This window comes from Tyto alba, unplaced genomic scaffold (genome assembly GCF_018691265.1).
Source record: "Tyto alba isolate M040663 unplaced genomic scaffold, T.alba_DEE_v4.0 Super-Scaffold_1000006, whole genome shotgun sequence".
Taxonomy (NCBI): Eukaryota; Metazoa; Chordata; class Aves; order Strigiformes; family Tytonidae; genus Tyto; species Tyto alba.
This window is the reverse complement of record NW_024881272.1, coordinates 16,957,063-16,969,382: the sequence shown is the minus strand read 5'-3', so window position 1 is coordinate 16,969,382 and position 12,320 is coordinate 16,957,063. Positions and strand designations below refer to the sequence as shown.

Sequence of the window (12,320 nt, the reverse complement as noted above, 5' to 3'; positions counted from 1 at the left end):
CACAACTCTTGTTACAATGTTCTCAAAGCTCCAGATTTTGTCTGTTTGCTCTCATGAAGCGTTCATCAAATACACGGTTAAGACCTACTGTGGAGCGGTCAATATACAATTCAGCTTACCATGCTGTGGAAATCCACTGGTTAGGTATAAAAGGAATCAGGTAGGTATCTTGTTAGATGTGGTGGATTTCTGTCAGTGGTGGGGGTTTTTGGTAGTGCGGGAGGGGGCTACAGCAGTGGCCCCATGTGAGAAGCTTCTCAAATGTCCCCTGGCTCCAAGTCAAACCAAAAATCAAATATAATAATTCCATCTATAGTTATTTTACCTTATTTAAAAGGTAAGACAGAAGGCATCATCTTTTTCTATTTAATCTACCTTGTACATTTAATAACAGTGTGCTCATTGGTTCAGTTTTGGATGCCATACTACCAATTTCCAGTATGTGCAGTTTTACTCAGTAATGGGAACACAACTTGAATTTACTACAAATAAGTCTTCTTATAATATGATTTGAAGGCTGACTGTAGCATTACTATTCATAGATGAGTAATAAAAGCAGCTGAAATTTATCCTTCAGGCTGCAAGCTGCACCATATTTAAGACACATGCAAAATTTTGAGCTCAGAAAAGAAAGACCGAAATTAAACAATGGACTCTGGTTACAACAAAGGGCAATAGGCTGGAAGTTTTTAAAAGTATAAACAACTTGTATGAAATGAAATCAATAATCTGAAATTATATGCAGAGTTCTGATATGTAGCTGATTTAAGTTACTACACTGGAACAGGTGAGAGAAATACTTGAAATCTGAGGGTCAAACTTTCCTCCACTACAAAGTCAAGAGGTGTCATAGCAGCAGCCTGCTGCACCTGTGTCAGAGTGACACACACACCACAGCCCACCCTTTTAGTGGAGAGGATTCAGCTTTCAACCCCAGGCAGCAACAGTGACCCTCTCTTTGCTATTCTCTGGTGTTCCTTACTGGTTTTCCAGGTTTGCTCTCTCCCTGGCTACTAGCCTGGCTTGCAAACACTGATGGAACAGTAGACCTTTCACTGGAACTCTGCAGTTAGTATGAAATGTGCTGTTTCCACATCTTGGTACCACTGCCATCTGATGGATCATACCAAAGGATAGAATTAAAGTATCTAGCGCTTCCAGGTTCCACTGATACAGGAACATATGCATTCAGATTGCTGGCCAAAGACATGAAACAGTGTTTATCAGAAGGCCAGGATATGGACTTAGTTTGCAGTTACTTATATTCAATATAGGACTTGTTCATTACTTTGTTCCATCCTTCAGATGGACAATCTGCAATTCTTCTGATGTAAACTCCTGTAAAAATGCAGCACTGAAAAGAAAAAAATGTTGCATAAGTAGAATCAACATTGATGGCCATGCCAAGACATTTAGTCTGTTTCACACACACTCATCCCACCCCTACTTTAAACTATAACTTCTGCATTAATTTATGCCCAGTTTAAAGTTCCACACTTACAATATATTAGATGGTAACCATGCAGTCACCAAGAACTCTGTTCCTTTACCAGTGACTTTTACATGTTAACCAGTTGGGAGGTTGTGGTCAGTATGTCACATACACCATCACTCTATCTTCAGGAAGATGAATTTGCAAATTCGTAACGTTTCTTTTAGCTTTTGCAGAAGTAGAATCAAAAAGGAGCTAGCCAAAAGCAAATAACATTGTCATTAATGGATCTACACACGAAGACACTTCAGTGCAGATCTGAAGCAGTTGGTTTATTTAATTGGTATTGACTAGATTATACTAATCCTAACATTTAGCGGTTGAAGGCAAACCTTTTTGCCTATTTCTATTGCCATTTTATGCAGATTTTGCTGTTTCAGGAAACACTGTGAGCAAAGTTCTTTACTTAGCAGCTATATTACTCCAAGACTTTATTTATTAGCACCAGCTTACCTATAAATGCTACATACAATTCAGACTTAACCTTACATTATCTCAAAATCAGCGTAGTGGGTTATGCTCCAAGTAAAGGATTGTGTATGACATATTACTTTCCCTCCAAAGTTTTTATTTAAAAGCTAGACAAACAGATGTATAACAGTAAGGAGAAAAAAAAAATATCCTTAGCAAACAAGGACTTTCAGGCTTTAAGAAACTCTGTGTAAGGAAGCATTCAGAAATGCTGCCAAGGCAGAACATGTTTACTACATATAGTTTCATTCTTTGTTCCTATAGTGTTTACCTAGTTTGGAAATCAAAAATTAAGCCATAACAAGGCACACATCTGGAAGAGGGGTGCTCTTCTAGATGGAATTAATCAATCAGTCAAATTGAAATCTAATAAAGATTTGTCTAGACTTAACTGTTTAGGAATCACCGGTATTACTTGGAATTACCATCGTTCAGTAAGCTAACAAACCTCAACTTCATTCCAACCTGTTCACATTAACTTATACACAATAAACATATACACAGTTGTATGACTTCATGAGAATTGAGTTGCTAAGCAAGGCATATGACAAATGCTTGTATAGAGAAAATTATGCAACAGCTTTCTAACAGTTATTCTACTTTTCCTCCAAAGCAGTGGTTTCTTACCTTTTAAACCCACACTGAGCAGAGGAAAAAGTCAGTACAGTGCCTTATTTATTCATGATGCAAAATATGCAAAGTACCTGGGTTTCTAGGAATTTTGCAAGCAACTTACTTTCTCATAAGGAACAAAGCAAACTAGTTATAGTCCTTTAATAGAAAAAGACAGGTTACTGATTTTTAAATTTGTTTTTAAGTGAGCTTAAGGATTGGTAAAGGTGCTGGACTGATGATGCCCTCGAGACTATCCTCAATCTATAGCACAGACAGCATTCCAAGATCCTCCACTATATTATAACTCTCAAGGGATTGGTCTTAAAAGGTTGAATCCACTAAGATTGTTATGAAAACACTACCTACACTTAAATAAAGGGATGTGTTTGTTTAACATAAACCAAAAAGGCAACAAACATAATTAAGTTGTATTGCTTTACGATACTTAGGTTTTAAGCAACAGTATCAGAGCTATGTATTAGAAAGTTGTATGGAAACAGAAGCAGACTACAATGCAAAGATGATTGGACATTTTGCACACAGTGTAGTATTAGGTAAAGACATTTCTTCACAATGCAGGATAAACTGAAATGAGCCAGTGAGCACAGTAGTTACATAAGCCACTTCAGTTTCAGGACCTTCTGATCTTTTTGACTAACAGAAAGTTACTACAACTATGAGAGCAAGGAAGTTTGGAGACAGAAATTTCATAGGTTGAAGGTTTTGGCAGTTTAAAACTTAAAAATCTGTTAACTGATATTAAGCAAGCATCCTTTTTCTTTTTAAGCAATCTCAGTAAACTACCATGTAAAATGCACCCTCACAACAGCAAGAATCAAAAAAATCTACACATGGACTCTTCTACTTGCACAAATACAGTTTAGTTATTAACTAAATTAGTCTTAAAAGTTGTAGCAAATAAAGACATAAAGAGACTTACTTTCATGCACACAGCTTCAAATGCAGTAAATGCAACACAGTAAAATATGATCAACTCATGAAATTAAGGAAAAAACCAAGATGGAACATAAATGCTGACCTCATTTAATGTCAAATCATGTAACTAAGCAATTTTTTGTTCTCTTACATCCCAGGATAAGGGTAAGATTCATGTATAAGACTTAGATTTATTGCATTCATTTAAAATAACATATGCTGGCAAAAATCAGGTACTGAAACTAATAACTATTAGATAAGCAAAACCTGTTACAAATGAAAAATAGGGCAAAAGGTGCAAGTGATCGGAGACAGTAACATTTTATAACTTACCTCATGATGCAGCTCAGCTATCTGATCTTTCAGTTCTCTGATGTACTGGTTAGAATCAGATTTATTAAGCTGCCCTTGAATTTTTCCTTCTTCTTTCTGTTTTGGTTAAAAAAAGAATCTTACTCAAATTACTCACAAAAACAGAATATTAAAAATCTTATTTTAAGTGTCTGCATATTTTTGTCATGAAGAGAGGCTATTCACAGACACCATCCAGCACTTTTCATCTGGTTGAAGTTACAGCAGGTGTCTAGGGGTGTCAGTAGCTCAGACCAAGTTGACCCTCTCAATGCTAACCATAGTAGTACAGGCAGGATTCTATGGAGGAGCATGAAGAGTTAACAGAACTTCAAAGGTGGAATTCACATCCAATGTACATGAGGTTGCATATGCAATTTAGTAAAGCATCCCTTCAGAACACTATCAATATATGGAACGTATCTTGGTGTACATTATTTCCACTAATGTGAAGTTTTCATTTAGTTACAAGAAACTCCCTTTTGTCTCCAAGTGACAAGTAAACAAAACATGCTCTTTCTTTGCATTGTAGGACATGTGCTGGGAAACACTACATATGACAAGCTTTTTTATCCCCTAAATATATTGTAAAATACAGGAATTTCAGAGAGCATAAGTGAAGAGAAGTATGTCCCCTAGCACCAGTGCTATGAGAGGTAATTGGCAGGTAAAAAAAGCTAGAGATGAAGAACGTGAGATTTCCCTCATTTGTCAACCAAATGCAGCTCCTAAATTTCAAGATGCTCAAGAAGGTGTCATCTGCACTTGAATGCCTGCAATACTAACTTTCAGCTTGTCTCTAAAGAGAATCCTAAGGTGCCTGAACCAAACTTGGCAGATCTGAGATAAATAATCACCCTTGATGGAGAAGGCAGCCCATGTCTTCAGTTTGCTACTAGTAAGTCAAGAGCAGCATAGTTCATTGTTTTGGGTTTTTTTCCAGCTGAGTAATTTTTTAAGCAGCCACCAGCTTTAGAGGACAGAAGCACCTTGATTTTATGTAAATCTTTACCTTGACTGTAAATCACATACAACCAATTAATTACAGAAATACTAATATAATGGAAGTATCGGGTTTTTCTACCTGTAGCTCATTTTGTTGAAGTTTTAGTTTACTTTAAGAAAACAAACAGTTCATTTCAACAAGCAAGTTCAAAGTCATTTGCAAACAGAAATTAAATACCTTTTAGAATGAAAGGTATTATTTTTTCCTCAAAAGACAGGACAAAAAGCTTTAATGTCTCTTAAAACATCCCTCTGAAATAGCAACACCAGGACAGAAGTGTACCAGGACATTATGGGGAGGAACAATATACCACTTTCCAAACCCTTTTGCTGCATGAAGAGAACAACCTTGAGCACTGTCAGTGTTGGCAGTATCAGAGCAATTTCTCTAATTTCAGACTTTGTTTTTCTAGCTGCAAGGTACGCATTACAATATCACTCAAAAAATAACTTTGTCATATTCACTATTAATTCACAGAATCTGCAACATGGAGGCACAAGATCCTTCAGTGCATAATTCCATATTGAACCTAGTTTTTAATGCAATCTATGTCTCAAATTCACACACAAAAAAAAATTAATATTACATTACTAATTGTTCCTGGCCTAAATAGGTTAAAAAAAACCCCCAAAACACAAACCCATCATCTCTCTTTACAAGGATGACTATTGGTATTGGAGAAACCAACACAGAAGCAACATAACCTGTAGACTAAAAATAATGCTGTTTACATCTGTATATAGAAAAAGCTTAATCGCTTTCAGAAACTAAGATTCCAGACAATAAGAATGACCCGATCTCTTGTGGTAGCAGGAATATATGGGAGAAATGCTTGCCTAAGACTTTTCCCTCTGTTTGAAATGCGGGCTTTTCCATTTAGGCCTCCTGTTCTGTGGACTCTCAATTTCTCTGTGACTGTACACTATAGTACCAAAAAGCAAGAGTGAAACAAGGTTTTACCATAAGCAAAAGATATGTGACATAGCCCTTTTAAAAATGGAAGTGTAATACACAGCTGAGCTTATATGCAAACTGGGTGCACAAGAGGACACGAAACAGGCATTCCTAAGTTAAGTCAGTATAAATGAATTGTAGAAGCCATAACATTTAGTAGCTTAAGTTTGGCATTACACAAAATAGCTGAAAGCTGTTAGTGTATACCACACAGAGTATACCATAATGGGAGTTACACACTTTCATTATATTTGAGTGGGTTTATTGTTACTTTTTATCCATAAGCAACACCATAAAGTTAATGCAGATATCACAGAATAATTTGACATGTATATTTGCTCATGGAAAAACTGACTCTAGCTCCAGTCAGCTCAAGCTAACTGTAGGCCGTAAGCCTGGCTTGCAAGATCCTCTTTATTAGTGAAGGGCAAGTAAGTTTCAGTTTTCCTTTCAGAAGTACAGATTTTGTAGAGCTGACAATTCACAAAAATGCATTTAGCACAAAAAAGGAACCCTGCATTGTCATTTTCTACAAACATACTTTTCACAGAGAAGACATGCTGTAACTTCCTCTTGCAACATTCAAAACACTAGAGGTCAGAAGCTGATCCTTTTAACTGGTTGCAACAGAAATCAGATATCTCTACCTAAGACCATGGTCTGTAAGCTAAAAAGTCTGTCTACAGAGGGTAAATTGGAAGGATTATGTAGGAGAAATTTTAGGACAATGTATCAGTCTTCTTCACAGCTGTGATTCATCTCTGAGCCACAGTAAAAACATTCTACTTTTTTTTTTTTTGCAATAAAAATAAGGTACGTTGATCATAGAATTATTTAAGTTACTTAAAAGACATTCATGCAGGTGCAGCAGCGAACCACTGGAAAACATGCAGAGGTCAGATGCTATAGCATTAAAGTATTTTTTAATTTTTGCTAAAATCATTTAATTTAGAGAATAAATCAGTAGAGAGCTGAAAGTTTACATATTTCAAATGAACCAGAACATTTATTTCTTAAAATAAAAGATTTATCCATCAGGTTATGATCTTTGTTACCCAACATTCTTTTCATCAATAGATATGTTTATTTTCACACAAATACAAAATATTACTATGATCTGCAAAATTGTTTCACTTTCCAGTAAAATGTCATATTTGCATTAAATTCAGGTTACTTGCTAGCAATTTCCAGCTTCTGACAAGCATTTGTTAATCAATGGCAGATTTTAATGTGAGCAACTTAGATTTGGTAGGAATATTCTTCAACACTGTTTTTTCATTAGGGCAGCTTGACAGAAATCAAAAAGAAAAACTGTTGGCAGGAAGACTTCAACATGGCAGTTCCTTTTAACATGACAGAAAGCAGAATTAACAGCTTTTCCTACTATCTGTTGGTATCTGTCACAAAGACAGAATATTTTCTCCCCAAAATTCTGTAGTTCTAGATTTGCTTCTCAACCTACCCTAGATTATATGACACATTTATCTATTACTTCCTGATTATCATAAAAGCCTATTTCTTACTGTTTTTATCGAGCGATCTTAATATCATCTTAGAGTCTCTTTTAACTAGTCATGTCAGCACGTGTGCATCTTGAGATAGTGAAAACTACCACCACAGCAAAACAAACCCTACATTCGGCCCCATGCAGGTTAGATTCCCACCTGTACATCGTAATTCCAGATGACATCAGGTTAGTGCCAAAGTACAGCTACATGCCACTGTGATTGGTGAAAGCCCCAGAGACAGCAAGCACACTAATGCTCCAAACATTTATCAACACACATGGAAACTGCACAAATGATTTAAGGTTCATGTTTCATTTAGTAACAAAAAAGCTTGAACAGCTTCAGCTGGGATTTGTTTGTTTCAGATATAATACCATATTAGATCGATACAATTTCTAACTCTTGAAATTGATCTAGTCCTGAGGCAACTGAGATTAATATCAGTTACCATTTGTTCTTAGTTTAGAAGCTGAATTCAACTTGGCCAAGAGGACAGGGAATTACCTAGGTTGCAAGTGTCATGAAAGTGAGACAGAAACTGAAAAGCGGAGATACAATAGGTACTGAATGGAACCAAAACAAAAGGTTAGGACCTTAGACAATAACACTGATGGGTTCTTGCAGATTTCATCTTCAGCCCACTATCTGCAGGATATGGTTGTAGCATTTATTTAGTTAGTTGATGTACCGCAGGGCAACTGAAGATAATAATCTTCCAAGAATAGCTACTAGCCCTCTATCATTCATTTGGTTCTCTGGAGATGCATGTTTTCCACTCTTCCTGTTCTACTGCTGCCATCCTTCATTTTGCTTCCAGGTATCATAACCCTCTAAGGATCAGATTAATTCATTTCTCCTCGTAAGGGTCCAACAGTGTATGTTGAAGAGGTTTCTATGCTCAGGCAGGAAGAAATCAGTCTTGTATGGATTAAGTCTTGTCTGGCCTCAGCCACCTCAGCCAAAAAAACAGCTATGGCAGATGGAAGCTCAACTACTGAGACCAAAGAATAACTTGAGTTGGGAAACAGAGGGGACTACTTGCCCAAAAGAACGTAAGCCTGCACTCTTCATGGTCCAACCCCAGCAGACAGGGAGGTCGGAGCCCACATTCATGACATGCTTGATATCCCTCTTTCTTGTAAATCCTCATTTTCTTATTATTGCTAGCTTCTTGCTTCAAGTCTTGATCCATGTAGATGCACTGGAAAAAACATGCTGTTAGGATGAACTGATTCCGCAAGTCTTCCACAGCTAAAACAAATTAATCTCGACTCTCTTAAGTGGTAAGGGTGCTCAAGAGTAAAAGACATAAAACCTGTCTTCTGTAAAACCACCAACGAAAAAAGGGATCTGACTGCCCTGCTCAAGGCCCTTATACATTCTGAATTTGGCTTTAACTTTCATTTTTTTTAAAATACCTAAAATCTAAGGGTTTCTGTTTCCATTAAATTACATTTTCATATTTGCTGGCTGCAAACTGGTCAGGCTTCCTCACAACAGAGTAGAACAGATTATTTCAGCTAGAAGGGACCTACAATGATCATCTAGTCCAGCTGCCCAACCACTTCAGGGCTGACCAAGTTAAAACATGCTATTAAGGGCCAAATTGTCCAAATGCCTCTTAAACACTGACAGGCTTGGGGCATTGACTACCTCTCTAGGAAGCCTGTTCCAGTGTTTGACCACCCTCTTGGTAAAGAAATGCTTCCTAATATCCAGTCTGAATGTCCTCTGATGCAGCTTTGAACCATTCCCACATGTCCTGTCACTGGATCCCAGGGAGACAAGCTCAGCACCTCCCTCTCCACTTTCCCTCCTCAGGAAGCTGTAGGGAGCAATGAGGTCACCCCTCAGTCTCCTTTTCTCCAAACTAGACAAGCTCACAGTCCTTAGCTGCCTCTCACAGGACATGCCTTCCTGCCCTTTCACCAGCTTCGTTGCCTTCCTCTGGACACACTCAAGCACCTTCATGTCCTTAAATTGTGGGGCCCAGAACTGCACACAGTATTCAAAGTGAGGCCACACCGTAAGTTACTAGATAGCCCCAGTGACATAAGAAAAATTAAATTGCTTTAATGTAGCTTCAGTTAATTTAATTGAATGCTTCCTATTGCAGCATTTACTTCAGGAGGAACTGGGCATTTCACTCTGCATTGGTTTTATACTGTGCTTGAATAGTTTTGTACTACTGTGCTTGAGTAGTTTTGTACTTCTGAAGAAAACAGCCAGATCAACTGTACTGGTTCAAAAGTGAGTGTTAAGACTCCATTTACAAATTAAGGTAAAGTCTTCAAGCTATGAACATTAAACTTTTTAAAAGGAAATAGCATAAGCAATTAGTAATCTCTCTTCATGTGTTTTTTTTTTAAATCTAAGATTATACACATAGGATGTGGGTTGTTGGTTTGCTTTTTTTTTTGAGGGGGAGCACTGTTACAGAAAATCTGTGGTATTTTGGGGAGGTCACGACAAAGAATAGCAACTGATCTCTAGGCAAATAATAGTCATTTTAAGTTTAAAATTGCACAGTGAAAAATCCAGATAACATATCAAGAAGCAAAGTGTGAGTAGTATCAGAATAGCAAAATAATGAAAGCTAGCCAATTCTGGAATGGACGAATTTTGGTTTTTTTTTTTAAACAAAACAAAAAAAAACCAAAACAAAACAAAACAAAAAAACACACCCAAGCCCAAACCTGCAGTCGTATGTGAATGAATTGCTACATCCAATTCCCTGCGGTACTGCTTCTGCATACTGACATCACTGCAGTGCCTACCTCCTCTTCCCAGTAGGGTTTTTAGAAAAGTAATGCCAGTTGGTGTTACGTTGTAATTAAAGAGCCATCATCTCAATTTATCTGCATTTGAAGATTAAAACTTCCCCTGTCTTATATCTTTTCCAACAGACCAGCTCCACCAGCACTAACAGGGTTAGAAAACCCTGTATCAGGGAACCAAACACCGTAGTGGCCAGGTATCGCCTTGGCTCAAGGAAAAGGTACTTCTGACCGTGTAAGCAGCCAATATGCAATCCAACCTCCGGCCTCAGAGTTTGTGTATAGAGAGGGAGTAGCATGGGCAGTGAAGCAGGAAATGAAACCTACAGATCAAAAAAATCAGCTGCTAAAACACAACTCACTTAGGCCCCTTCAGTTTTAGAAGCTCTCACCTCTTTCATCATGCTCTGAAGTACCAGACTGACTGTACTTGTGTAAAGAACCAAGAGTTACACTGAAAGCTCCTAAGAAGAAAAATCTGTTCCCCAAAAATTTGTTTCTTAGAATGAGGAAAAATTTTGCCCACCAAAAAGTTTCTGTTGAGATTCATGGTTGTAGTATCATACCTAAATCCTCCTTTGTCTGGCTTTCTAAGAGAAAAACAGCTCTTCTGTACCCTCAAAAGCAGCAGCAGCTAGTCTCAAGAAACACATTTGATGCCCACTGAGAACTACTGAGCATGTGGAGACCTTCCAAACTCAGTCAGCATAGGACCAGGATGCACAGCGAGCAGCACGAGTTTAGGGACAGACAGTTCCAAAGACTGCTGATCTTACATACCCGAAGCCATTACTATATAGTACCCCAAAAAATCAAGTATATTAGTCATGATAAGTTTAGATAACAAATAAATAAATAAATCACCAGAAACCACCTGGAACACAGAGGGCCTTAAGCCTGCTTTTGCTGCTCAACCAAGGTCTACAGATAAGATACAGAAGATCAGTGTAATCAAATTTCAGGTGCAGGTATTTCATCCCAAGAGGAGCACAAGCGCTAAGTCTTCTAAAAGTCTCGATGATCACATCAGAGTAGGAAAAGAAATACACATCAACAAGAAAATTAGCCATTTTAAGTAATAATAAAACATCTACGGTTGTTTTTACTTTAGTATCTGCAAACTTAAAACCACAGAAAAACCAAACCAATGGTTTTGTAGGCAGCCAAAATCCAGGCACACCAGACAGTTGCTGTTCCTCAGATAAGTGTATCATCTTTACTAAAAATGCCTAGAGGGTATGACATTTCTGACTTAGAAATATTTCTTTGGTAACAATCTGCCTCTGCCTCTTCTCAGGGGAGGCTTTTAAATTCTTACTCTGGCAAAAGACACTGCATTAAAAATGTAAATGAAGTTTATTCAGAAGGGTAAATGTGGTAACTAGTGTCCTTTCAGTGACTTTACAGTGACTCATTCTAGACTTTCAAAAAACACATCACCAACATCACACACCACTATTGATAAGAGTAAAAAAAAGTTTCCTGTAATTTGAAAAGATGGAAACAATTTCTTTACTCAACAGTCAGTACTTGGAAAAGTTATTAAACAGAGGTCATAGAAAGGCTTCATTCTAAGGAAATAGTGCTGAAAGTTTAAACTGTGGGGGAGAGAACTAGCACAATCATGGATTTCCTTTACAGTTGTTCTCAAAGTAGGTTTGACATGATTAGAGATGGGGTAAGTGTGACAAAATTCTCTGAATCTGCCAGGAAACACATCAGGAGGAAGTGATGTTACTCCCTTGTCCAGATCAACCTAACAAAGAGAATAATGAATTCTTATAGATTGTTTTTGCTTTAAGATTACTCAGACCTAAAACCAGTTTTCTGTATTATGAGTGTGCTCTGTACCTCCCCAACCCAAACCAACCATGGATAGTTTTAAGAAGATGCTACAAGTAACCAGCCTGAATAGAAATGGAGGGAGATTAAGCTGCAGAGCAGAGACTGCAGCTGCCCCAGCTCTGTTTCCTCAGTCTGCCTACACTTTCACTGACCCTAGTCAGCTGATTGACTCTAGCTTGTAACTGATTTAACCTTGCCAGAATTTCTCTAAAGCCTCTTTTTCTCTCATTTAGTCTGTCCTTTCTTCAACTACTGCAGGGAAAGCTGGTTTGTTTACTTTTTGAAACCCAAAATACCACCAAGGGACCAACAGGACTGCCTGTATGTGATGGGAAGGAATCCTTGTTATTAGGCCAAAAGTGTAG

General features: G+C 37.6%; 1 protein-coding gene across 10 annotated transcripts in view; it reads right to left on the bottom strand.

The window, feature by feature from the left end:
* The window catches only part of EVI5 (ecotropic viral integration site 5), an 87,446-nt gene that overhangs the window by 19,685 nt on the left and 55,441 nt on the right, over positions 1-12,320 (bottom strand). For 5 of the 10 annotated variants that reach the window (XM_042783724.1, XM_033000686.2, XM_033000689.2 and 2 more), the window contains 2 exons: positions 3,848-3,943; positions 1,289-1,354 (listed from right to left, as the gene is read on the bottom strand). In XM_042783724.1, the coding sequence (XP_042639658.1) occupies positions 1,289-1,354; positions 3,848-3,943 (162 nt within the window). The remainder of the gene's footprint in view (positions 1-1,288; positions 1,355-3,847; positions 3,944-12,320) is intronic. The other 5 variants (XM_033000693.2, XM_033000692.2, XM_033000694.2 and 2 more) reach the window with 1 other exon arrangement.